At 40.9% G+C, this 27,912-nt stretch overlaps 2 protein-coding genes across 6 annotated transcripts; one reads left to right on the plus strand and one right to left on the minus strand.

Moving 5' to 3' along the window:
- Positions 1–3,844: 3,844 nt before the first annotated feature.
- Positions 3,845–8,540, minus strand: si:dkey-56m19.5 (fibrous sheath CABYR-binding protein). The gene is made up of 2 exons (XM_068572039.1): positions 8,361–8,540; positions 3,845–6,174 (listed from the first exon to the last, which is right to left on the minus strand). The coding sequence occupies exon 2, from the start codon at positions 6,164–6,166 to the stop codon at positions 4,400–4,402; it is 1,767 nt and encodes a 588-aa protein (XP_068428140.1). The 5' UTR covers positions 6,167–6,174; positions 8,361–8,540; the 3' UTR covers positions 3,845–4,399.
- Positions 8,541–12,722: 4,182 nt separating this feature from the next.
- On the plus strand, positions 12,723–26,886 carry dync1li2 (dynein, cytoplasmic 1, light intermediate chain 2). Of its 5 annotated transcripts, XM_068580104.1 has the most exons (14): positions 12,723–12,868; positions 13,595–13,668; positions 14,199–14,315; positions 14,442–14,672; positions 17,355–17,518; positions 18,562–18,655; positions 18,834–18,969; positions 19,182–19,293; positions 19,383–19,442; positions 20,580–20,624; positions 20,770–20,887; positions 21,757–21,885; positions 22,429–22,483; positions 23,519–23,563. In XM_068580104.1, the coding sequence occupies exons 1-13, from the start codon at positions 12,783–12,785 to the stop codon at positions 22,467–22,469; spliced, it is 1,407 nt and encodes a 468-aa protein (XP_068436205.1). In that variant the 5' UTR covers positions 12,723–12,782; the 3' UTR covers positions 22,470–22,483; positions 23,519–23,563. The 5 variants fall into 5 exon arrangements, with proteins under 5 accessions (XP_068436205.1, XP_068436189.1, XP_068436214.1 ...); XM_068580088.1 differs by lacking the exon at positions 22,429–22,483 and having other exon boundaries at positions 23,514–26,886; XM_068580113.1 differs by lacking the exon at positions 22,429–22,483 and having other exon boundaries at positions 23,519–26,886.
- The last annotated feature ends 1,026 nt before the right edge of the window (positions 26,887–27,912 follow it).

Consider the following 27,912-nt stretch of genomic DNA (forward strand, 5'->3'; position numbering starts at 1 on the left):
CTTACTCAAACACACAAACACACAGACAAAATGGGCATCTGTAAAGTGCTCACTCAGCGCAGCAGCTGCATCAGCAGAATAAGACAGAATAGAAAGCAGTGTCTTTGTTTCTGTCTTTCTGTGTGTGTGTGTGTGTGTGTGTGTGTGTGTGTGTGTGTGTGTGTGTGTGTGTGTGTGTGTGTGTGTGTGTGTGTGTTTGTGTGTGTGGTTGAGAGAATAGAGAGTGCGCATGTGTGAGGAGTTAAGGGTGATGGGATCTTTGAGCAGACAAAGGGGAATCACTGCTACTCTCAGCGTCCATTAGACTAACCCTATGGATCAATATTGATCCTTGCTACCACCGAGCTCTGTCTAATAGGCTCCTGCCCGCCCTGATAAAATGACAGCATTAGCGCACATATCCAGATGGATGGATTTGGGGTTGGGTGGGTGAACCATAGCCAGAAAACGAGAGGGAGATAGAAATAAGGAGACTATAAATATTTACAGGTCCAGAGGCGTAAAGAGAGGAGACACTAAGGCTGATCTTGTGTGCAAGACGGACATCAAGAGCGAAAGAAAAAGAGCGAGTGAAAGATTGAACCACCCATTTTGTTTATGCAGACACAGTCCAGTGGCTGAATCCATACAAAAACACTCCAGCTCTTCCAGCATGTCAATTACTTGGTGCATTTTCTCCTGACTGACTGTTTTAGAGAACATAAAGGGAAAGAGAGGAAGTCCCTGTACAGCCGCCCTAGTCAAAGCATTGGACATCAATGTATGTCTGGGATGAGAGAGAGTAAAAGGGAAGAGTGAGTTTTTGGCCATGTGTCTTGTGTCTGTACTTCTGCTCTGACACCCTCTTGCTTAAATAATAAATAGTGATCAGCTGTTGCTGTTATTTGGCCACCTGACTCTTATTAACTACTCAGTCAGCTGAGTGTATGAAGCGAGGCAAAGAGTGTCTACTTATATCAGAAAGCATTTCAGAAATTGTTCCTTACATGCTCACATCTTCCTTGTTTGTTATCTCAGTATTAACCAGAAAACTAAAAAGTTCATTCCAATAAGCACAAAGGGCATCGGACTTGTTTAATATCACAGCCCTCTAGATAGGGAAACGCGTATGAATACAGTCGTGTAAATACAGTCGTGTTAAATATTGTCTAAAGAAAGTTTGTCATACGGTAAAGCCACTCCAGCACAGAGCAAGATGCCACAGTCAGATTTCTTGAGTCATACACTCTCCATAACTTAGCGGTTTTCTTCCTGAACTTTTAGAAAACCTGAAATTTAGATTGTTGCTTTGTTTGAAATCTACTCCCAATAGCAGACACTCAACAGTTTATTGAATATTCAGCTGTAAATTAAGATTTCGACACTAGTCATCCTAATCTTTTGGCATTGCCAACAAGTGTACACTTCCACGCGTCAGAAGTAGTTTCTGCATCTTAGAAAAGGAGAGCATTGTGGAGAAAGTAATTCTTCTAACTAATGCAATTTCTCATTGCATTTTCAGGGCACCATACAGTGAATACAATTCACACGGTAGGTGAATATAGTAAACGGGGAGTTATCCACACTATATCAAAAAATGCTTCAGATTTTTATCCAAGTTCTTTTAAATAGCTGTTTCATTGAAGATAGTGTGTACATTTATTGTTAATTTGGTCTTCCCCTTCCCCCCTTTCCGCCTAATTAAGCACACACTAACACATTTACAAAGAATTAACCATTAAAGTACTCATATTATATGGACAAGTTTGTAAGAAAGACATCTACAGTGACTTCTAGATCTGTGTATTCGAGAAAAAAACTTGACCCAGTAGGTCAGTGCCTCATGAATTTCCTCAAAATATAGCTTTTAGATTTAGTCCACGTTTTCTTTTTCCGTTTGCTTCTCAAAGGCATCAATCGGGGATAGCTAAAGCCTACAGACTAGTTTTCACACAGGGAAAAAAGAAGCTGGAACACAGTCCGAGCTTTGTGCAGGGGCTTGCATATAGAGCACATAGTGTTAGGGTAACCAGGCAGTGCAGCTGGCCTTTCACAACTATGCAACTTTAAAGCAGTGTTTAAATCAAGATGCAAAAGACAAGAACCCTGTTCTCCCACATGAACACACACATAGAATGGAAAGAAAGTAATAGAAAGTGAAACAGGGAAATGTGGAAAAGATGAGCCTTCAATACAGGACTTAGTAGCTACATCAAGGTACATTTTGGCTTAAATAACTTGCTGCAGCAACACATATTTTTGATTTATAACATTACTGCTTGTAAAACTATCTCTCTGCTTCATTTGAACGGTTTCCCCGTTTGTTTTTTTACTGTGCTATCCACCCATTTGTATTGTTCTTTGAAGGTTAGCGATTCACAGTCCAGCCAAACTGTCTTTTTCAGTTGTGCAATTCTATAAATAATGAAAGCCTGTCACATAACCTATTAGCAATTTCAGAGTAAAAATATAGTCTAACTGAACTTGTATTCATTTTTTTTTAAACACACCATGTACTGGCATCATATTTTTTTTAGAATTGATGTTGTTGTCTTTTAATATTGTTTTTATGATAAAATTGTTTCCAAATCAGCGACCTATGGCAACAACCCACGTTCATACAAAGTAGGTCATTTTGGCAAAAATATTTAGCAAGAAATATGAAAAATAGCCAGTTAGTCCTTCCTACCGGCCCCCAAACCCTCTACACAACATTCCTTTCATAAATGTGCAGTACCAGAGTATTTTTTTTAAGAAACCGGAGTGAGCTGGTATGTAGATGGGCCCATTATAGAGCTACTTCTGTTGGAGGTTACCTTTATCACTATCAGATCTCCTCTTATGTTCTGACCCATGGCCCAGTAGTTATTTCAAGGTTGGATGACCATACTCTACTGACTGCACACCCATACTCCCCCACCTCTACTATTGTCCATAAATCTACACAGAGAAACACAAATATAATTGAACTCCTTCTGCTAATGTATGTGTGTTGGCACCTACATGACAGAGCCCTTCTCATCTCTGACATTAGTGTGAGCAGCAGGTGTGGCAGCATTCCATAAGGAGGCATCAGGTAGGTGTCAAAATGTGTTTATCCCCACCAATTACTATCCAACTCACCCCTATGGCTTGTCCAATTGCAATCTGTGAAAAAGTCTTACAATGTGTGTTGCCAAAAGCGAGGATATTTCTTTTCTTTTCCTCTCTGCAGCATCACAGCACTTGCTTTTATCCCAGAGCACCCTGCCCCCTCCTCCTTCTCTGTGCCTCCTGTAAGCATTCCTGCCCCTCCCCCTTTCAGTCCCTCTAGCCGGTATGGATCTGTGAAATGTTGTCAGGGTGTGCTGCTATGGCATAGAGCCTCAGCTGTAAGCATTAGGATGTGAAAGTGAAGGAGGTGAGGAAGATTATCTCATAAAGTAGAATTATCTTTCTGGGTACAATTAAATCATTTTGTTTGCCCAGTCATGACATGCAGGCTGCATATGTTCAGCAGCCATGTTCCACCAACCAACATATTTGTGGCCAGTGACCTGAAGGCCATTGCTCTTTGTAGATATGAATAATCAGTCAAACTCTGACCCCCTTAAGCTCAAATGAGCTGTAGTGGCAGTGGATGTCAACAAGTTTTTTGTAATTAACAGATGTCCTGTACTACAGTACAGATTAAAAACATATAAGTCATTCTTGAATTATGAGACTAAAGATGAGTTCAAATTGACTGATTAGTTAGTAAGAAAGTCTGACTATGATCAGACTTTCTTACTAATGAATGGTTCTAATAACCTAGTGCCTCAGACACTTGTAACACACTTGATATTGGGAGAATGGATGAAAAGAAAGGAAGATCACTGTAGGCTATAACAATCTCTTTTTATTCTCTATTCCAAACAATCAATTGGAAATGAACAGTGCTCACAGGTACCATTATTATAAAAGGCCAAACGTTTGTCATGTCTCTGCATACAGTAATAGAAAGGATATATGACATTCTAAATCAGATAGTATACTAATAATGAATGCTGTTCCAATAAACCACTCTGTAATATTCATTAGGCGCTCACACAAAGACAGATGTATTCCTTCCACTCATTAATATCATATTTACTGCCCAATAGTTACTGCTGTCCAGTTTCACTCTCTGTCCTGCACTCACCCTCCAATTCAAAACCCAAGTCTCCTCTCTGCACTTCCATCTCTCTTCCTATTTCTCCTTCTCTCTTCCCATCCTGAAGTGGTTGCATTTCATTTTTGGTTTCTCGAAAGAAAACTTCCTTATGCCTGAGTTACCACTAAAGACATTGCAGTGGTTACAGCATTCCAGAAAGCCTAGCTGTGTTTGTGATACCTTGATGGCTTTCTCGCACCATCGGAGGATTAAACTGAATTCACATTGATTTGAAAGACGGCTTCTTTTTCAGACTACCTGGGTGATCTCAGTGCTGAGGCCCTCTGCCATGCCAGAGAATGCATTGGGAACTTCCTGGATGTTCCCGCTCAGGTTCACCTCCTTTTTCAGTTCAATGTCACTCTGCTCCTGGATAGGCATCTCCTCCGGCTTTTCATCACCATTAACACATTCCTCTATCTGTGTAACAGCAGAATGTGTGCACTCTCCATTCACAGCTGGAAGGGCATCTATCTTTGCCACATCCTTTGTACCAGAAGGGCTCTCTGTATCTCCATTTTCCATCTTGCTTTCTACCTCAGGCTCTGGACAAGGCACCTCTTCCAGAGAGGCCTTGGCTACCTCTTCGGACTCAATTGTAATTTCGTTGGCAGAGAAAGACTCTGAGATGACAATTTCTGGGACAGGTTCTGCAGCTTCTGGCACAGCTGATGCCTCTGGAGTGCTGGGGGCTCCTGTTGCAACTGATTCCTCTTCTCCAGGCTGATATTCAGTGGGGACCTCATCTGCTGCAGTCTCCAAGACAGATTCTGCTTCCACATTCTTAAGTTCAGTAACCTCAGATGTGGCTACAATTGGTTCCGGCGCAACTTCTTCTGCTTGTTTCTCTGTTTCAGATTCCATTGCATCAGCCACCTGCTCAGGTTCTGGCTGGAGTACTTGGTCTCGTTCTGGTTCTGGCTCTGGTACTTGTTCTGGTTCAGGTTCTGGCTCGAATGCTTTGACTGATTCTTGCTGTGGCTCTGACTCAAGCTCTGCTGACTGCTCTGTTTCTGGGGCTTGCTTCAGCACCTCTGCAGCTGGCTCAGCCACTGGCTCGGGTTCAGAGACAGCAGCAGGGACCACTGTCTCCATCAAAGTGCCTTCTGGCTCAGTAACAGTCTCTGGGATCTGCTCTGGCTCTTGATCCTTGGGCGCTTCCGCTATACTGATGTGAACAACCTCTGGCTCTGGAACAATTTCTACAGCTGAAGCAGGTTCTTTTTCAAGGAGCTCTTCAGGTGCAGCTTCAGACTCAAGCTCAATGGGCACAGGTTCCTCTACTACTGTTGCTGTGGCCCCTGGGAGCTTTACTGGGGCCTGTTCCTCTACTGTTGACTCCACTGCTGTTGCAGCTGGTTCCTCTGTTGCTATAACAGGTTCCTCTACTGCTGCTGGAGCTGGTTCCTCTACTGCTGCTGCTAGTTCTTGCGCAACCGGAGCTGCCTTTATTTCTGCAGCAACGAGTTCTTCTGCTACAGGAGCTGGTTCATCTACAGCAGGAGCTGGTTCTTGCGCTACTGGAGCTGCCTTCTCTTCTGCAGCAGCTGGTTCTTCTACTGCAGGAGCTGGTTCTTCTACTGCAGGAGCTGGTTCTTGTGCTGCAGGAGCTGGTTCTTCAACTACAGGAGCTACTTCTTCAACTACAGGAGCTGGTTCTTCTACTGGAGGAGCTGGTTCTTCTACTGCAGGAGCTGGTTCTTCTACTGCAGGAGCTGGTTCTTCTGCTACTCGAGCAGTCGCCTCTGGAGCTGCAGAAGCTGTATCCTCTGGTGGTGCAGATTTGGGCTCTTCTGGAGCTTTTACAGCTTCAGTTACTGCTGCCACAGGTGACCCCACAGCTACCTCTACCCCATTGCCTGCCTCAGTTGTCAACTTGGCTTCTATGGGCAGGGCTGCGGCCTCCACTTTAGCAGACTCCTCTGCACCAGTCGCAGTTGCTGTGGGATCATCCTTTGTCTCTTTGGGATCACTCACATCATATCCTTTCCTCTTCCTGCTCAGTTTGCCTCCCATGATGTCTCCTAAGAACAAGTAGATGAAGATGTATTTTAATATGAGAGATATAACATTGTTTAAAAAGGGCCCAGCTGGCTGGGTTCATGCATGTTGTGAGGTAACAGTGCTAACCAATGAACTACTGTCCCACACAAGCACTGAGATGATCATACTTTACTGAGATTTCTAGGTAGTTCCAATATACACACCACATGTGAATATTAGGAATGTATTTTCAAAATGCTTTCCAAAATGCTGCGTGAGTTTGAATGAGTTCCTTCAAATGTAACCATGTTTTGTCAGAAAGGAGCATTGAGACAAGTCTGTTGTCTTAAAGTGAACGAGGTGTTCAATTAGGAATCTGCTCTCAGCCAAAGAGGTTGGCTAGAAAACAAATGTAAATGCATGGGAACCTTACTTAGATCAGACAACTCAACAAAGCCTCCTTTCAGGAATGTTGGGTAAGGATCAATGCCAAATGAGCCTACAACTCTTAGTTGAAGATTATGCTGTAGATGTACAACTATTCCTCTTTCCGCATGACAGGCTACAAACTACATAGTTTAGATATGCAACTCTAAGCCTGCAGTTACATTCACATACAATAATTCACAAAAATATGAACTACAAAAGTGCATTTTCTGTATACGAACTTAAGTTCAGTGTAAAAGAAAAACTGCAATAATAATCAAACTATTATAAACTGTGAATAGAGTAAACATGTATAGCTAGTTTTATAACTAGTTCTTTGTGTGAATGTGTCAACACTGTGGTGGCCATATAGAGGAAGAGTTTTAGATTGCAACAGAATCGAGCTTCCTTTTAGTGACAGAATAGAGAACTAGAAGTTCAACTTTATCATACTGATAATGTTTCAGCTGATGCTGAACAAATCAACCTGTTTAAAAATAAAAGAGCCTTTTGACAGATAGAGATTACAGTCGCATTTGTTTCAAATGCCACAGCCTGATAATTGCATTTGCCTATTTCGATTTGAGAGAGGCTATTCAAAGGAAAGCTAAAAATAGGCAACTATGTCCAAAATGCTACAAGTAGGACATTTGTCACCACAGAAGGTAAGAACAACCCGGGAACTGTCCATAGTGCTGCAAAGGAGCAATTGAGACAGTATGCGCCATATACCATAATAGGGTAGCTTCACATCTGTTACACCACACAGTAAAATGAACAGACCAATGATAAAAATAAGGGGAAAAAAATTAAATCTGCTTTTGCACCAAGGAAAACCGAATTATGGATCTACTGCTAACTAAGCAGGCTGTATCTATATATGTGATTCTCATTTGCCTATTTTTCGCCGAACCATATTGGTCCCTTCGGCCTCAAAATCACACGAAGCAAAAATGTTATATTTTATGGAGATAACCCTGATATTTTAAAGATCAAATAATTGCGGACTTTTTTTTAAAAGCCAATTTCAGAGTAAATACGTGAATACCCAGTCCACACAGAGCTTTACACTCATTTGGAAAGAGAAAGACATGCACGCTGTGGTACGGCAGCATGTGCCGGCCGGTAACAAAGGATGAGGATTCCTCGCCAGTAGATACTCACTGACAAAAAGTAATGGGTTTGGCTTAATTGCCAGCCGAACACTGATGCTAATCTGCGCTATAGTGTAGGATATACGCATAGGCTACTATACAGGGGAATTACATATACACTGGCCACGAGCACTTGAGGGATAAAAGCCGTATAGGGGTCTCCATCCCCCATTTCAACCCGCCCACCGCTGCTTCTCTCAGCTGCGCTGCCCTTTTTGTTCACGAGCATTTGCAAACGTCTTACTCACACGAGCATGCGAAAGAAAACGAAATTCAACACAATAGCGCATTGGTGCATAATGAGCACCACAACTTCATAACTTTGTTTTGCGGTTTTCATTATCCCATTTTTTTAAATAGCCAGGCCTGAAAAAAAAAACAGCTATACCTCAAAGGACGCACTAAATCAAATCCGACAACGAGAACGAGAAAGAGAAAAAAAAAGTCTTAAAATGCCATATTATGCAAATTTGCATAATAGGAGAAGGGCAAAGAGAGAAAGAGAGAGAGAGTGAGAGAGAGAGAACAATGGGTAAGCTGCTGTCTTTCTTAGTCACTTCTTTTCTTTTACCCACAGAGGATCCTCCACTTGAAACTGAACAATTAATCATTAAAAAAACGGAAGCAATGCTCTGCATTAGACCGACCTGTATTTCTCGAGTGTGATCACGTCTTCTTTTCCAGGCTCCGGCTTGATGTGATAATGGAGGTAAACCTTTGGAGTGACAGCTGCAGATTCCGCCCCTGCCTCCGAGGTGCAGTCTGGGACTGTGTAGGAACTGAGGAGTGCCTCCTCACAGTTTTCTAGACATCTGTCGCTATCACAATCCAGCCCACCCCTGCCCCGTCTGCAATCTATACCCTCCCAATCTTTAACCCCTCCTCTCCCGCACACACCCACCTCAGAGCCTATTTCTCTGTTGTGTAAATACATCTGCGTACTGAGGGTGATTTTCAGCGGACTTGCAGTAATTTCACGTTGTAAAATGTCCATTCATCCTCAGCTCTTACTTTCCTAAAGAATGATACGTTAGGATTTCATGTCACCAACCTCCCCAAGAGTATTACTATAATAGCTATAATATAAATTATGCATTGTAGGCATTATGCCAGTACATTCACTTGTGCAGCACACACACACACACACACACAAACACACACACACACACACACACACACACACACACACACACACACACACACACACACACACACACACACACACACACATGCACACACAGAGCGGAAGACAATTATAGTGATTCCTTCATGTTTGATTTCCCCTGTTGTTATTGGTATGCTCATCTCGACTTGTATTATACATAGCAACCTTGAAAAAGAGTATAACACATTGTAAGGCATTCTTAGTAGTGTATAAAGCCAACTGATTTTACTTGGTTATGGTGAAATTAATCTACATGATTGCTAAATGTGGTTTATTCCCGAGCTGCAGTAAACTTGTGATATATGGACATCGACGTGGGCTTCTGAATAACTCATCTAAATCATGGGACATTTATTACAGGCACCAGCGGTGTAAAGTATTTATATGCAATCCCATGCCTGGCTTTAAATGAATGCACGGTTCTTGTTGAGGACCAAAAGATCATTCTAATGTTGCAAAGTATTTTTGATGCATTGCACCTCATTGCTATTTGCCTTCCATGTGTTATGGGACAAGTTGGTCCGGGGTGAGACTTAATGAAATTCAACAACTGGCTATTCCAGGTGAACATGTCTTCTTCAACAGTTTGACCAGCATGACACTGACACACTGCAAGGTTGAGGCATCTGAAAACCATTGAAGACTATCATATATTGTGTATGTTAATCAAACAATGAAGACGTTTCATCTTTCTCCAACAATACAAACATCTCATATCTCTTCCAACAGCAGTCCATTTGTTTCCACAGTGAAAAAAAACGCGAGATTAGCTCTCTCCTTTACAGTTCACACAAACACAGTTCCTCCCGGTGAAACTGAAAGAAAGACATTACAAATCACACAACAATGGGACTAACGCTCTGATTACATGACTCAAAACTCACCAACCCGGAATTTTGTTTTTGTTTGGGTGGTATTTTGGTTTCGGCTAGAAAATAAATAAAATCTCCTTAAAAAATGTAAGAGATTTTTTAGGGGATTTTAATACAATCTAAAAAAATAGTGGTTACTTTACTTGGGGGACATTAAAGCAAGTCAGTACATGGAAATATATCTGAAGTATAGATATTTTTTTCATGACAATTTATATTATTTTTATTCAACACAACAGTTGACTGAGACAGAATATATGTTAAATTACAGAATGTGATACATGCAAATGATTTTGGTAGTTTTGGTGTATTTTTTCCCAAGGGATTTTTTATTAAAAATATATGTATCACTCATGTTGATTAATGCTACACAATATTATTATTGAGGAGACAGCACCCTCTCCTGTTATAAGAGTACACAGCAGAAAGCTTGTTGCATCAAGATACCAATGATACGCAATACACCTTTAAAAATTGTGCATGACACCCTGTCAATGATACATTCCATATTCCTGGTTTATTTAGTATGCCACCGCAACAAATGTGGAGAGTAAGAAAAAACTGACTGTCACAGGAATGTTAAAAACACACAGATACCTGTTTTGATCTTGTTAGATCTGCAATCTACTTTTTCTGCCATTTAGTTCTAGTTTCTAACTGTTATGAGATCCACAGTGTTTGTTTTCCCTGCTTGTAGCAGAGCTAAATGGTGACAAAGGGGCAGCAGAGACTGAATTTCACATGATGCAAAAGCTCTGGAATGCATTCCCAGGAGTATAAGCGCCACTCCAGCCAACCACGGTGCTCCACATACAGAGCACTCACAGACACATCGAAGGCCTTTGAAAGTCCCCCAGAGCTTTCATGAAAATGTCTAAGGCGCTGTTTACAAGTCCTGGACCCTTTGGCCTAACTCAAAGACTGAAGAGGTGGATAAATAAAGAAACAGGTGAAGGGTACAACAACGCATGACCAGCCAATAGCTCAGCATGAGCAGGAATGTACAAACATTGCTGTGCTTGTGTTGACGCCTTCATATATTTTATGAATATATGAATGACATGTCAATAACTTTATCCAAAATCTGACTTCAGAATTCACAGCCACTTTCTCAAAGTCATTCAATACAGCGTACACATGTTTTCAACACAAGTCTCAAAACATTTATAAAATGGCCTTAACTTAATTTTTTGGAGAACATTTGTTGAAAGTCACACTTAGCGCTCATCTATTTAGTTGTTAACAGCATGTGCTGTGTGGTATAATGTGATTCACCAACTGTAAATAGCAATGTCAACAGGAGCAAAATTGTAATAGGTGGAAATTAGAAATCAAAGTTTGACACCTGCACACATCCATTTTTTGACCTGACGCTGATTTGGTCTTTCATTGAGTAAATGAAAGTGGTTTGTGGGTATCTGCATTTCATTCTAAATTGTTTGATCTGTCATAATTCAAGATAAATCCATTATCCAAACCGCTTATCCTCTTTAGAGTTGCGGGGCAATGGAGCCGATCCCAGCTATCAAATGGCAAAGGCAGGGTTCACCCTGGACAAGTCCCCAGTCCATCACAGGGCAGACATAGAAATAGACAACCATTCACGCTCACATTCACACTTATGGGCAATTTAGAGTCCAATTAACCTAAGCTGCATGTCTTTGGACTAATAAATAAATAAATACCATACAGCTCAAACAAAATGTTATAGATTTGCACCATACATATGTTTCCAGTTAAAATGTGTAAAATATTAGACTTTGGAATAAAAGGGAGGAGGTGTTTAAAATGGTTTGGTTACCATTTTTACACATTCAGTTTAAGAGAAAAATATATAGCACCCTCTTCTGGAGACGTTATCTGACAACAACAGTATTTTATAGTATGGAATAATATGAATGCAAATTCATATACCAGAGACTTATTTGGGGATGCTAGAGGTGGATTCAGAATGGATTTAATGTATAAACAAATGCATGGTTTCCAAATTAATTTTGGAAATTTATATGGGATGCTTTTGATTGATAATGTGACCAAGTACCAGGGTCAACTGTCTGAGGTGATTTAGTCAAGAATAGGATTTAACATTTGGATAGATGGTGACACTAGTGCAATTGTTGTGAGAGGATCTGGGCTGCCTGGCACACTCTCCTTGCAATGATTTTAAAAAGTGAATAGCTATAACATGCCATACATGGACAATGTACATTTCAAAATTTACCTGTGCTACTCCTCTTTATATTGTCAATGACTACTACCTATACAAATTAACATCCCATGACAAGGTCCTGAATCAATATCATGTGTTAAACTGTATCTATGGACACCATCATGGTATGTGTTTATTGAACTGCTGGGCAACCGTGATACCGCCTCAAAGCCCACTGTCTTGCTTTTTATTGCATGAAGGGAAGACTAGTAGAGGATGTGACCTACAAACGTGCTTTGAGAAAGTAAGAAATAAATAAATAATGACACCTTAATCAGCTGCACTTGAAGCTGGACTCATTGTGACCAGTGTAACTTGGTTGGTAAAATGACGTTTTGAGGGTCGAGGATGTAAAAAAAATGGTAAAGCCACACTGGACCACCCACTACAGAAAACTGCTGTAAGCTAAATGTTATATTGGCTCTACATGTAGAATCTCTGGCCACAAGTCAATTGTTGATGTCACACAGTGTTCACTCTCAGCTGGTTAAAAACTGCAATGACATCACTTATTGGCATGTGGCCAGAGCGCTTGACGCTATGAACCTACATTTGAACCACAAAGACTAGTCGAATCCTTTATTCGCATAATCCTATCATATTTGTATAAATGCAAGTTTATACACTAATCAAGGCGATACATAACGACACTTTATTGCTACTTTAGAAACGTCAGTTTGATGTGCAAGAGGCGCGCACCCACCCCGGCGCGGCGAAGCAGTCAATGAATGCAACGCACCCTTGGCCACTTGGATGAGGGCGGTGCTAGTGGTGGTGCCCAAGCAGCAGCAGGGCCTTGCCTTTGTGGTTATAGAAAGAGAAGATGGCTCCCGTTCTGGAGAAGCAGCTCCCGAGCGCAGCCGGAGCAGGCGACAACAACAACGAGGAGGAAGAAGGACAAAACCTATGGCAAGTTGTGCTATTGTTTTTTACGACTTCGTGTCCACCGGGGCCTTCTGAGAGGAACACAACCCGCTGTCGTTCTGCTTTGTCACAGACGGAAGCTCCCAGTCAGACACCGGCCCGGCTAGCATTGACATTAGCACTGAGCGAACAGGGCGGTCAGTGGGTTGACGGCTGCTAGCTGCTCGCTGCTCGGCTCTTTCTGACTTCACACATTGATTTGAGCCACGACTGTCACGTCCCTTCGTACACGGACTGTGTCTGAATCGACGGAAGTTTTGAGGGAGCCATTCATAGTAGCAGAGCTTTGACACGTCCACGTCCAGACAACACCTAAATACTAGCTTCTTAATGCAGGATGCCACAAGCTAACAGGAACCTAACAAGCTAACGTTAACGACATGAACGACGTAATGCAGAAACACAGTGTCGTCTTTCGGCATCGCGGGTCACAAGGGCTCATAATGTCACCGTCGTGAGGCTCAAGCTGCTCAGGTTTCATGTTTTCACAGCCCTTGCTAACGTTTTTATTGGTCAGTTGAAATGACTTATCGTTTCCTGTGTTGTGGTGGACACATCACTGCGCTATAACTGACTGAATAATCATCCTGAACCATGCATGTGTTTATTACGACCAATGTCAATCCACGTTGAGCTGCCATTGTTCCCTTGAATATCAATTTAACTGTCATCTCTGTTGTTACCAATATCTGTCTTGTTGTTTTCTTGTAGGACATCGATACTGAGTGAAGTTTCAACTACTACGAGTTCAAAGTTGCCATCAGGAAAAAATATCCTGATATTTGGTCAGTACAACTTATTGCACATGTGTGAAAGTTTATGCTTTTGCAGTGTATCTTTAGTGGTCAACCCTGAAGGGTGGGCAGGCCCCCGCAACCTGCACAACCACACGATCTCACAAAATGTATTGATTGCAAATTAAAACCTATCTGACTTTTCAAACAGTCTGCACTTTCAGCTTTGTTTTTTCCCCCAACACTCTTGAAAGGAAGACATAATAAACACAACATACAGAGAGTCTTCTTGTTTGGCCATGGGCAAATGTGAGAAATGCTGCTGTTAACCAAAAATATTTTTGTGAGCCTCTGACAGTCACGAGAACACAAGGGCAGTCGCTTTGCATTTCAGGTGGAAAGTTGTAAAATCAAGATATCTTTGTGTACAAGCAGGCATACAGAGTGACGATTTCTCAGCACATCACATACATTATCATTGTAAAATGTCTATAATGATGTGTATTCAACAATAGTTTACGACTTTTACAAATAATAATGAAAAACATCACATGTAAGCTGATGATTAAAATGTCTTACAGGTGAGGATGGATCAGGAAAAACAGCTCTCATGGCTAAACTTCAAGGATCGGATCACAACAAGAGAGGCAGGGGGCTAGAGTATCTGTACTTAAATGTCCATGATGAAGACAGAGATGGTGAGTTTACCTGCTGTAGCTTTACTTGTGGTTGTTTTACAACAGAATCCTTTACAACATAACAGCAGTTTAGAACAATGACAAGGTTGCTTGTATTAAACTAGTATTTTGTTTTCCTTTTTGAAGACCTGACTCGCTGCAATGTGTGGATCCTGGATGGAGACCTATACCATAAAGGCCTACTTAAGTTTGCTGTTTCAGCTCAGTCACTACCTGACTGTCTAGCTGTTTTTGTTGCGGATATGTCACGGCCCTGGACCATTATGGAGTCGCTGCAGAAGTGGGCTAGTGTGCTTCGTGACCACCTGGACAAGCTAAAGCTCTCTCCAGAGGACATGAGGGAAATGGAGCAAAAGAGTAAGTAATGTTTGACTTAATCTACTCTCATGTGACTTGTATACTAGATGGTATCAAAATGAAACATCAACAAGACTTTCATTTTGAAAATGTACTAGTTTGTTGTAGAGGGTTTTGCTGCTGGATTTAGGAGGACATTCAAAACCACTTGCCAACTTTAAGAAGGTCTGGGTTATATCTTAAATCCCTTACTTTAGATTATGTCAATTTGTACTTGTGGAATATTTGGCCTGTGTAAAATGAACATTAAGAAACAAAGCAAGAAAGATAGAATTTCAGTGACAAAGTGTTGGAATGTTAGGAATCTTGTAATTCCAAACAGGTCTTTCTCTTATTAAAGCAGTCAGTTTATTAAGACTGACATAATTTTCTTTATTTGTTATTGGCTAGTCATTTTATGTATCAACATGCACAAAAAAAAGCATACATATTGTTGAATTGTATGTCTAAAGGACACTGCACTGCTTGAAGCAACCCAAAGTGAATCAATGGGAGGCTTCAAAAATAAGAGCCACTAGCCTTGCTGGCTGGCTCCAAGAACAAAAAAATAGACATTGGTAGCATGGAAGGCAAGCACTGTATAACATTGCACATTATCATGGATGTTTCTAGGTCATCATAAGAGGGGCCCATGATCCTCAGCTGTGTGTTCTGACTGGAGGCGAGTTCTGCAGTTAATTTTAGAACTGGTTATCTATCTCTCACTTATGAACAGTTCTTTTGTGTTTGGTGAAAATGCTTTTTAAAGGTTTTAAATTGGTTCAGCTTGCTGGGTTTTACATAATTGTCTTGTCTGTCACCAAATGTTGCTTGCTGCTGTTGATATTACAAGTATAAAATGACTCATCACAACAACTGTCAAACTGTTTAATGATTTTAGAGGAGTTTGACAGAATGGGTCTAAACATGTTCCTAACATTTAACATGCTAATATAGTGACGAGTGGTAACAAGTCTGCGGGCAAACGTTACAAAGAAAAAGGAAGCTGCTAGCCAAGTGATTTTTTTATTTTTTATTTTTAGATTTCCCTTCAACTTACTCTGTTTGGCTTTTTGCCATTGTCAGATTTCCAGTTCAGCTGAGGCATATCATGAACAAAGTATCTTCCAGCATGTCAATTGTGATGTTGGCAGCTTATTAGTAAACCCTAGTCCGTTTACATATTTGTAGATATGCGTGTGGTGTGAGTGAGACGAACAGTCTGACAGACAGACTGGAAGTGTGTGTGTGTGTGTGTGTGTGTGTTTGTGTGTGTGTGTGTGTGTGTGTGTGTGTGTGTGTGTGTGTGTGTGTGTGTGTGTGTGTGTGTGTGTGTGTGTGTGTGTGTGCGCGTGCGTGCGTGCGTGCTCTTGTCCAGGGAGTCTTGCAGGCGTCTTGCATCATGGTTTCCTCCCCTTCAACTGCACCGTCAGAGAAAACTGAGTGGCTTTGAATTCAGTCAGTGAGCCGGACATTCTGACTCCTGTTATGCTGTAACTGATGTCGTCTGGCTGCTGGAGTTGAATTACAGGATCAAGCTATTGCTGCCTGGACAACACCTTAAAAATAATAATAAAGACAGTGCCTTTGCTTTTCTCCAGTATCTGGAGAATGGTGTGAAGGAAAACCTTGAGGGTATTTTGATTTTACTCTAGTTTTGTTTTAAGTGTTCTGACATATGTAAAAACGTTTTAGTCATGAGCCAACAGCATTTGCCAGGGGACGAATACTGATGTGAAACTTAGGCTTTTCTTACAATAGCTAGTCAGTCCAAATATGCTTATTTGACATTTTCTGTGAGGTACAGTCTCAGTACTTAGTGAAGACTTAGCAATCCTCGATTATGTATGCCGATGTTGTTTGACTCCACCTTTATTTGTAGACTGATAGACTTTGTCCGATAAGACCTATTTGTCTTTGTCTCTTTCACTTTTTTTTTGGCTAGTAGTTCAATGGTTAATTTTTTTCTTGTCTGTTTTTTTTAATTTTTTTTAACTAATCTCCTGCCATGTCTTAGCTCAGCAGACCCCCTGTAAAGCTTTATGTTTTTGCATTAGAAAAGGATTAGATTAAAGTATGACATTTTTAGCTCTCATTCAAATCTTAGTCAAACTAGGTTTTGTTCTCTGTTCATACACTTCAACTAGAACATGTTAAACTTTGGTTGGTTTCAAATCAGCATGGTAAATTCCTGGTGTACAGATTCTATTTGTGCTATGCACCGGATTTGTGTAATCCAGGAGGGTTTCCCTTTAGATTGCTTGTAAAACTAGTCAACTCCACATCCACTAAATTCTATGTTTGGAAGTGAAGGATGTGGTTCGAAACGGCAAGTCAATCTGGCTTTGTGGCCCGCCTACGAGATTTCTGAAGCTCCTGAGGAAGTAGACCCAAGCTTCCTGCATATATCCCCATACACACATCACATCCACCTCCTACAGCTCTGCAATTGTCTAGACAGCTGGGACAGGCAGAGCACAACAATTACCATTATTCTAACAAACCTGTTCTGTTTCTAGTTCTGCATCAGACTGCTAAAGCAAAGGCTACGCATGATTATGAAACCCTACCAAGATTCCCACCAAAGATGATGGGCACCTTACATGTTTCGGCTACAGAGATACTACTTGGAGACCACAATGACTTGTTCAGCTTTCAGATTGTCTGAATTCCTATCGTTTGCTCCATTTGTCGCTCCCCTAGTGGTAAAAGCGTTCCAAGAGTACACAGAACCAGAGGATGCCACTTCGTCCTCCCCACAGAGACGTGCCCCAACAGCAGGGGAAGACGAGGCTGTTGTTCTACCACTCGGGGACAACACGCTCACACACAACCTGGGCATTCCAGTGCTAATAGTTTGCACAAAGGTAAATCACTCCTACAATTATATATATTTTAAGCTTTTATAAACGTTGGACATGTTCTAGTTCTCTAGATAATACTATAAACATACTTATGGCAGTTGGATGGATATCAACAATGAATGATATCCATATCTGCGAATATCATCAATGATATCATTTGTTATAGCTGGGGTGAAAAAAAAAATGTGATCAGCGATCACTAAAAGTTACAATTGTTCTCTTTTTGGATGTTGTGCTGATCTGATCTGTGATTCCAAGTCGTAATATGATCTGAACTGTAAGATGCACCCTGAACAGAAAGCCACCTTTTTATAGTATGTCCTCTGTGCTGGTGGGTTCCTTATTTGCCTCCTTGATGAGCAGTAAGAATAAAGTAATAAAAAGCTGTCATTATACTTGCTTGTGAACCCTCCAGCACAGACTGGTGATGAAAAAAACACAGAGCTTCACATGCTACCCGTGACAAGAAAACAGGGAATGTGCCTTTTTTTTTATCAGTGGTGTCTCTGTTCAGCCCATGTAAGAGAAAAAAGTGGCACAAAAAGTTAGTGCTCAACACCATTATTTCCTGTTACAAACTATTCAAACTGATGTTGGTTGTGAACATGACTAATCATGGAAGCTTCACTGCTGATCGAGGGACAGAAAGTACTGTATTTCAGTGCACGGGAATCTCTGCTCCAGGCAGAAGTGGTTGTGCATCCTTTCAATCACCACCAAGTCATCTGCCGTCAGCACCAGCTTTACTTTCTGTGGCCAAATGGTTATCACCAGGCAGACTAGTATCAAAAACAACAACAAAACAATCGGTCTGTTAAAATGTTGTGCTGTATTTTTATTTTTATGGGACACTTGTACCATTTCCCTTGTTGCTACAATTTAAAAAAAAAAAACACTGTTGGCACAGGAGCCCTTAAAGGAAAGCGTATGGGTTTGTGGATTGCAACTGTGTCCTTCCCAGCTAGTGTGCTATGACAGCGAGACTATGCTGTCATTAAAGAATTAACTGATAACTCTTTCCCTCCTCTCAATCTCATATCCTTCAGTGTGACGCAATCGGCGTGCTCGAGAAGGAGCACGACTACAGAGAAGAGCACTTTGATTTCATCCAGTCCCACATTCGGCAATTTTGCTTGCAGTGTATCCTTTTTTATCTACAATTGTTTGGTACTCTCTCACAATGGTCATTATGTTTTAGACATTGACAGAAAGGTATGTTTTTAGAAATGGCCCATATTTAATTAATAATCAATCAATCAATCATGCCATCATCTATGTGATTACCCAAAACAGATGTTGCCTTAACTGAATTAAACAGATGGAGCTGGCCTGATCTACACTTCAGTCAAAGAGGAGAAGAACATGGATCTGCTTTACAAATATATAGTGCATAAGATGTATGAGTTCCAGTTCACCACACCTGCCTTAGTGGTGGAAAAGGATGCAGTGTTCATGTAAGTGGAGATGCACTGGTTTATTTTAGTTCATCGCAATTCTGTTTTTTCTTTTTGGTCTCTCTGACATAATTGTAACACAATGGATACTTCTTTCTGTATTTATTGTGAATCATATACCATGAATCGGTTTTCTTCCAAAGAACTACTTTAACAGAGTTTACATAATTTCATCATTGGTGTAATTGGAACGGTGTTTTCTTTCCTTTCAGTCCCTCTGGATGGGATAATGAAAAGAAAATTGGGATTTTGCATGAAAACCTATCAACAGTCAGACCCGAGGATCCGTTTGAAGATTTTATCACGAAGCCTCCAGTACGAAAGGTAATGGTAATGCAATGTATAGAGGAAATGTGAACTTTAGATCAGCCAATTACATAACTGCATGCTTTCTCCTTTGCTCTTCTTTACAGCTGGTTCACGAAAAAGAGATAAATGCAGAGGATGAGCAGGTATTCCTGATGAAACAGCAGGTAAGTGTCAGTCCGTCGCAAAAAAAACAAGGAGACGCCATGATAAAGGTGCACGTGTGCCAGCTCTAGCTTTGATTGCGCAACGGGGTTTCAGAGACCTTCTAACTTATGCGTGCGTAAGACTCCTTGGTCTGTGTTTCAATACGGGTCAAGTGGGTTGCCGACATCGCCGCAGACCCCTGACGCCCTTTACGTGGGCCAATTCCCGTTCCGCCCTTGCGTTGCGTCACTAAAGACAGTGGGCACTGGTGGATAGTCGCGTCAGGAGCAGGGGGACACGTCCCTCGCCGGCGGGAGATAAGTCACAGCAAGCACATAATTCACGGCCCCGGGAAGCGGCGATGTCCGGGCATGGGTTCTCTGGAGCCGGCGTGCGACCTTCGGTCCGAGCAATTCCAAGCCGACCTAGAGCCAGTTGGGACGCACTAAAGTAGAGAAAATGCTCCCAGAGAGGGACAGCACAGCAAGGAGAGAGCCCCGTCGCGGCAACAAAGACGAATGTCAAATCCATCAACAAAGCCGCGACACTAACCTTGCACAGTGCAGACACGACAACATCTTCCCACGCCGGAGACAACCTTGGCGGCGTAGAAGCACCAGCACCCCCAGGTGCAGCAGCCACAACAGCTATGTGGCTTGTTTATGACTGTAAATGTAAAAAAAAAAGTAACATAATTAGCATTTCACTCACCAGACGCACATAAGCCAGAGGCTTAGAAGGCCCTGACGGCCCGCCAAGAGAAAGCATTCAATTGAGGGTACAGCTAGTTATGCAAGTTTGAGAATTGTTTGACTTTCTTTCTTCCAAATTCCCTATCTGCACTGACAGCCTCTCCTTTTTATGGCTATTCAAAAATGACATACCGATTTAAATAAATAAAAATGTTCAATAGGTTCAAGGTTCGTTTATTGTCGTTGTACAGCACAATGAAAGGGAGTTGTAGTCACACACACACACACGCAAAGCATTCCTCTAGTGCTTTTCTTTAATTTTGCATCAGGAATATAAACAGATGCAACAAAAACACTAAGTATAATTAGTTGAATTGCAAAAATGCAAAATGAGTCAACCATTTTGGTTTGAATCATAAACGGTTTGAATTAAGTCATTCACTGCTTGACTTTTTTTCTCTCCAGTCTTTGTTATCAAAGCAGCCGGCCACACCAACAAGAGGAGCAACAGTAAGTGTCTTAACGTCCCTCAATGGGGGTTCTCGATATTGGATCAATTTATTCTGTTTTTGCACAGAAAACCTTTCTGCTTCTGGCTAGACAACCCAGGCTATTTGTTTGTGACTACAGTTTTGACCTGGTTTCTGTGTCGCAGGAGTCTCCAGGACGGGCAGCCTCAGGGTCTCCTAGGCCTGCGGGTCGTGCTGGCCAATCCAACGTGACCAGCAGCTCACCAATGGCTACTGTCAAGAAACCTGACCCAAACATGAAAGGTAGGCGCTCTATACACAGCTTTTTCATATCTGATCATTGATAATTCAACTTTCCACCGTAGTTTGTTTAGGTTGTCACAGAGGCCTTAAGTTTTGTCCCCAGCAAGAAATTGTTCTGACTGCTGCAATATTGCCCCCAAGAGGTAACATCTAAAAATGAATCGCATAACAGATTCCTGAGCACTTCCTTGCTGACTTTGCTGAAATGGAAATATTGACTTTCTCCCCTTCATTTAGTACAGAAGGGCTGCATTCCAACTTGAAAGTAGGTTTAACCAGATTTAATAGAGGATTTGTTATCTCTTGCCTATTGTGGTTGGGAATTACAATGTTGGTGGCAGTAATTGGATTTTTGAAGTTCTGTGTTTGTAGCAATTTTATCAACACATGTTCTTCCCTGACAAGGGATGCTTTGTTGAGTATTAACTTATCAGAATCAAGGATCCTAAAATAGAAGGCATCATATGCTCTGCTACTAGAGTTCTTGAAGTCTTCTGACACAAATGTGGGATTTTAGGGTGGCACACATACCAGAGTGCATGTGACAACCCCTTGATAGGGCTTTTGTCGTCAACTTTACAAGATGAAGACGTGGCTTTATTTTGCAACAGGGTCATTAGACATGACAGGAACAAAAGATATATAAGATAGTTAGACATCTATTACCTGAAGATACCCAGCCTGCTAATCTGGAATCATAACATTATAAGATGTTGGGCATTAAAGCAAGAATGTCTGTCAATGGCATGTGTCTACAGCATGTACCTACTAAGAGCTCTTTATATTGTTATATTTGACATGAATTTTCACCATAAATGGGGGTTTCTCCTAATGCAGACTTGATTTAAAACTCCATGTTTGTCCTTTAGCGGGGGCTGCCAATGAAGGAGTGCTGGCTAACTTCTTCAACAGCCTGTTGAGTAAAAAGACTGGAGCCCCGGGGAGCCCAGGAAGTGGAGCAGTAGGAGCTGGAGTCCAAGGGTCCGCCAAGAAAACAGGTAAAATCTCTCATTCCAATGCTCTCGGCTCTGATATCAGTGAGCAGCTTCACTATTTATATCTCTGTGCAGGCGACTGCCTTGGCCATAGGCATTATTATTTCCTATTGTCCGTCCATTCGCCCGGTCTATTCCTGTAAACGCAATATTATAATATCTAATTTGGCACAAACGTCCACCTGGAGGCTTGAATCTGAAACCCTGGCGTGACCCTACCAATGTAACTGCCCATTTTTGTAATTATTAATTCATTAAGTTGTAGATATTAAAGATGATCAAACTTTCTCCTATCCACAATTTGTATAGCACCTCATAAGGCTCTGGTCAAACTGCATTCCTTGATGACGTTTCCCCTTGATATTACGCCTGTTGTTATTATTGAATGTAGGGAACATCTGGTTCAAGGATTTAAGGAATTGTTGTGCTTGTGTGTGTTAACAGTGTCTGACATCTGTACATTCTTCTCATATTATGCCACGTTGTGAATTTAATTCAAAGTTAATCCTTTAGGTTGTCATAAACATTGTTATGCTCATCTGACAGATCATCAAGTACAGCGGCATAACCGTACAATGAACAGTTGATGCAGCTGGACACGGTTAGAGAGCGTCTTCGATGCAGCTGCGCCATCGTGTCATATTAATTGTCGTTGCTTAAAAAAAAGGCGACTCTGAGCGAACCAGGTCTCAGTTGCTTTCCACGTCTCAGCCCCACAAATGAGGATCTACAAACTGCGTAATGAGAAAGGCCTCTGGACTCGAAGGCTGAACTGACTAGATTTGAGGTCAAAGGTCAAGGTCACTGCGACTTAATTTGATCAATAAATAATAATAAGGCATTACTGTTAGCTTTACCATCCTTAGTATTTGGATATATCTCAAAACATTGGCTTTAGTCATACTCAAGACAAGTTGAGTTCAAACTGAAGCGGGGCCTTTTGTTGACCACTTTGCTGTCTGGAGTTTCATCACCAGCCAGAGAGAGTTAGAGAGAATATTAAAATAGGAGAAAAAGTGTTTTGTTTTTTTCTTTGACTGAACTACTGACATCTGAAGAAACTTGTGACAGGCCTGTATGCATCAACCCTTCTATCATACATGCCCCTACAAAACTAATGTCTCTCACTCCATGTCACATCCCTTTGCTCTCCTGCCAACTAATTTATTTTGCTTGAGTAACTTCAGCAGTTTTGCATGTCAATTGCGCTTGTATTTTGTATAAGCATTTGTTTATTACTTTCGTATTATACTTTGTTATATCAGGTAAATATAACAAAGTCAAATACTGTTTGTTTTGTCAAATGACTGAATGTAACCAGTGAAACATTGAGGGAGTCATTGCATAACTCATCTTTCCGTCTGGGTCCACTTCCTCTCCCAGTGCTAAGCACTGTTCAGATTTATTTGAGACCCGGCTGAAAGGATAATGCATGAGTATGTGTTCCTCACGTCTTATGATTAGTTTTGCATGAGTGTTAACCTTGACAGCGAGCTGCCAAACACCAGCATGGGACCTCCTCTGCATCAATCCCCATCCATCTGCTTGCTGGCCATAGAACAACAGTTTAATAAATACACACGGAGGCTACAGGAGATTACTTTTGGACTTTGTCTCCTGTTTTTCCCAAGGGCAGAAGCCGGGTTTGACTGATGTACAGGCGGAGTTGGATCGGATGACTCGTAAACAAGACTCCATGGTTTCAACGAACAACATACCAGCGCCGACCGAGAACGAAGCGTGAAGGCCGACAACAAAAACAGCTGCATCGCCCACTGCGTTAATACTCTGGAAATATACATGTACATGTGAGCATAAAACATTGACCAAATTCCCAACGTCTATATCAGTCAGCGCACACAATGGTTTCACCAAAAGGAATTCATCAGAGCTATCAGATGTTTTGGTGAAATGGGAGGAGAGAGACGGATAACGGAGATGGAGGTGTTAATGAGATGATATGTGCTGACGGCTTGGCTTTATTTCTGTCCTCTCTTCCACTGTAAATGTTATTCTGTGAGGCATGTCAGTTTACAGAAATGAGTGCACACTCCTGGCTAGCCCCCCAGTTTGTGGGGTCAAACGCCCTCTCCTCATGGGTTAAAGAGTGAAAATATACTGGTCATGCGGCCTTTGGTTTAGATTATCTTACTGAAGGAATTTGGTTATGATTGGAAAGGTATTTCATTTTTACATATATTCATTGATAAACATAATTAAAATACCTTCAAACATATGAAGTATGTACACAATTTGGAATATGATACTGATGTATTTATACAAAGCTTCTTCTTATTTTATTTTGTGCAGAATTTATCGGATTAAGGAAGTGATCGTCTGTATCACATAAAATGCCACTGACGCCATGACACTAATACAACAAGTCCAAGTCGCTGATATCATATCATTTGCCCTATTCATCTCGAATAATTCTGTAAATATAAATACAAAAAACAAACAACTATTCAGGTTAACTTTAATTTTGTATAAAATGCAATTCTGTCCAAATTCTTAAGTAGCTTGTTTGACTAAATGACAGTGGTTGTAATTTGATGGGCTTAAAGGTTGCAAAGGAACCTTTCGCTACAGGTGTGTATATTTGGGGATGGGGTTGGGCAGCATCTTTCCTACTATAACTCCTAAGTGCCTCGCACAGTTAGCGGTTTGTGTCATAGTGGAGGTGCTCGTCTACACGAGGAAATGCACTGTAGCACCATCGGCTAAAAGGTTTTTGTCCATTTCTTGTCATCCAAATAATTTATTTTATTTTACGTTTTTGTTAATGTACAACAAGCCTGTGGTCTGTTTAAATTTCTGTAGCCTAGTTGATAGTATTCAGAGAGCGATAGATTGAATGCCTCCATACAAACTGTAAAGGCTGCTGATATTAAGAAGAAACCACATGATAGAACTTTTGGATCCCCCAGAAGATCACTTACTGTGGTTGAAACCACTCACTTTTCAGTCAAGACAATACTTTGCTGTGGTTTGAACAAAATGAGATATTGTTTCCTTCGGTGGTTGACGGCACTGCCCTCCTTTTTTGGTTTCACGTGTTTTATTTACACTGTGCTTCACGTCTGTTAAAACATTCCCAGTTTCACAGCTTCAAGTAGCTGTTGAAACTCATCCCTGTGGTGACACCAGTTTGTCCGAACAGGACTTTTTTTTTCTCTTTCAGTGCCCATTTCACATGACAACCTTTGCCTTCAATTTACAGCTAACAGTCACACTGGGCACCCTGCCTTCACAGGAATGCTCCTAATTCATTTGTGTGTCCTTAAGGGGTTGCTTATTTGTGTTCTGTATTTTTTCTTCTTTAAAACCATTATACTGTACTATATTAATTCTAATATGTTATGGTTTCATGACACAATCTAATCAAAATGATCTAAGTGCACATTATCAATAACTCAAGGCCCTACTTAATCTTATGGAAAGTGTTCATCAGTAGCATTCACAGAATTAATGGCAAGTGTGACGAGAGCAGCCATTTGTTTTTCAAATGATGGCAAAAAAGGAAAACTGGAGTGAATTGGGAAATATAACCAAAGATGCATATTAGTCACTGTCTTCTGCTTTTATAGTTGATATTTATCCATAAGATTAACCAGTGGCCATGTGTTGTCCTGCCCTTGTATGGAGCCCTTGCATTTCCAATGTCAGATTTGCCTAAAAACTCTGTTTTGACACCTAAAAATGGTAGAAATGCTGTACTCCACTCAACCATATCTGGGGTTTCATGAGTGAAAGGAAAACAAATACCATAACTCTAAACCGGTCTGTTTACAAATGCAATGTAATTAGGGTTTCACTTTAAATTAGCTCTGTAAGGGAAGAACCACCAAACCATATTGGTGTGCAGTTCACTTGATGCACAATTTGATTTGTAATCAAACCTACACATCTGTTCTGGTTTTAGTTTTGATTATGTTGAAGCTGTTCTTGATTTTCCTTTTTACTTATCTTTTTTGTGAGTGGGTGGGAGGGTGCGCCTGAGGGTCTGTTGCCAGAGTGGCTGAAGCACAATTTAACGATGGCCGGGAGCAGTACCGCCACGTGTTGAAATAAGCACTTTTCCTTGGACACTTGTATCGATTCCCTGTTGCTACAGTTTAAGATACATAATGCATATTTTTATTTTTGCCTTGCCTTTTTAGAACCTTGAGTAATGAACCTAAAAGTTAATCTACACAGTAAATCTGCATTATGTATCTGCGTTTGCTGCTTAAGTTATGGAAGGTGCCCCTGGTGGTAAACTATGGATCGACCGCTTTCTGCTGGTGATTTTGTAAATTGAATCAATCCTTTTGAAATCACTGTCATTACATCTTTTTCTAGGGATGTTTTAAAGACGTTAAAGAGAGAAACCAAATAAACGTCTATTCATTTTCAGGTTTCACTTCTTTTTTTTTGTTGCAAAAGAAACTCCCCTTTTTTCATGTTTACATCTGAATTAGGCATGTTTTATTTGTGTTGTCAAATAAGGCTTTCTGTTTAAAATCATTTTAAAATGCTGACCACACTGATATTTCATACCATTATATATCATCATGTAACATGGCCACACTTGTTAAATTTGGTATTTAGCTGAGTGGAATGAAGTGCTCTCATGCTGCTTGGTTTCGAAGTTGCACTCGCTCTATGTTGCTCACAATATTGAATAATGAACAGTTGTAACTTTTGTACTCAAGCGTCAGTTGAAAGCAACTGCCTCCTCGCGTCTCCTAACTGAATTGCCTTCGACCACTATTGACAGTCTACATCTATACGAGACTCTGGGCTTCTGCTTGCAGTCCTTTTGTATTCCGGATAGCAAGACATTGTAAGCACATGGCTGGCTGCATCGTTGTCCTGAATTAATTCAGAAGTTTGATTGTATGACTTTTAACACAATTCTTTAGCCTTTGAGCTGCTATGTGGATTTTCGCTTCTTACGCCGACAAAGATAAGGAAAATGTTCATCAGACCCCTGGCTTCAATAAACCAAGAATCCAAACTTTAGGTGTTGTTTACATTTGTGTGTCTTTTTTTTGTGCAATGTTCATTGATTTGATTCACTTATTGACTTTAATGCGTCTACAAACCCTAATTATACCCTGCACAACAGCACTAAACTATATAGAATAGTGACTTTACTAATTAATGACAACCATGTTGCTGATTGCTCAATGCAAAATGGGAATGTACATTTTAAAACAGACATTTTTTTGCTCCTCATTGCACTGCAACAAATGCAGTCAAACACAAAAATATCACAACTATCACCAAAAATAATGTTTTGGTCTATATTAATTTTGTAGTTTAATAAATGGGCTAATAGTTTTTGATGGAATTGCATTGCACGACAATGTTTGTTTCGGGGTTTTTTTTCTAACTGACCTTGTTTGGTCTTTTAAGCTAGTCATTCTTGTTTCATTTCCTTTCTCCATCCTATAACTCCAAATGCCTCCTGGTTTAAGCCTTAACAATTAGCAGGGCCACTTAAAGAGCTGAATTCTTAAACTGACAACACTTATGCACCAATTTATATAAGAGTAGTAATGGCTGTTTGGAAGAATCTCCTCGTCCTCTTCAATCAACTAAGCAACCTCATACTGCTAACTACCACAAGAGGACAGTGAGGCACAGGGATTTGCAGTTCATTCAGTTTCAAGAAAGTTAGGCCTACCCCTGAAACCTGAAAGTTTACTTTACCTGACATCTAATAAAGAAGAAAACAATCCAGAATGTGTTTGTTGTTGCTCCTGCATCAATCAATTTAGAGAAGATAGCTGGAGCAAACCAGTCATATGCATATCTTGTTATATTTTAACATTTAAGCTTTGGTCTTTAAAGTGACAATAGGCTCCAATAGATTTAACCCCAGAGGATAAAGCAGCTTCAGCTGAAGTCTCAACTTCATCCACACTGTAATCCTGTGGTGAACACAAATAATGTCACCAGGCCTGTCTGGAGGCATTAACCAGCAGCGCTGCAGAAACAGAAGAGACAGGAGAAGGAGAAAAAAAAGCCGCAGAGCTCGGTCCC

The sequence above is a fragment of the Clinocottus analis genome, unplaced genomic scaffold (genome assembly GCF_023055335.1).
Source record: "Clinocottus analis isolate CAN_PGR_092001 unplaced genomic scaffold, fCliAna1.0.p SCAF_1, whole genome shotgun sequence".
Taxonomy (NCBI): Eukaryota; Metazoa; Chordata; class Actinopteri; order Perciformes; family Cottidae; genus Clinocottus; species Clinocottus analis.

What these genes read in the sequence shown, in the direction of transcription:
- dync1li2 (XM_068580078.1), top strand. Translation starts at nt 12,783, where the DNA reads ATGGCTCCCGTTCTGGAGAAGCAGCTCCCGAGCGCAGCCGGAGCAGGC. An exon ending in AAAAAATATCCTGATATTTG is followed by an intron (nt 13,669 to 14,198) that starts GTCAGTACAACT and finishes AATGTCTTACAG; the next exon opens with GTGAGGATGGATCAGGAAAA. An exon ending in GAAAAGGATGCAGTGTTCAT is followed by an intron (nt 18,970 to 19,181) that starts GTAAGTGGAGAT and finishes CTTTCCTTTCAG; the next exon opens with TCCCTCTGGATGGGATAATG.
- si:dkey-56m19.5 (XM_068572039.1), bottom strand. Translation starts at nt 6,166, where the DNA reads ATGGGAGGCAAACTGAGCAGGAAGAGGAAAGGATATGATGTGAGTGAT.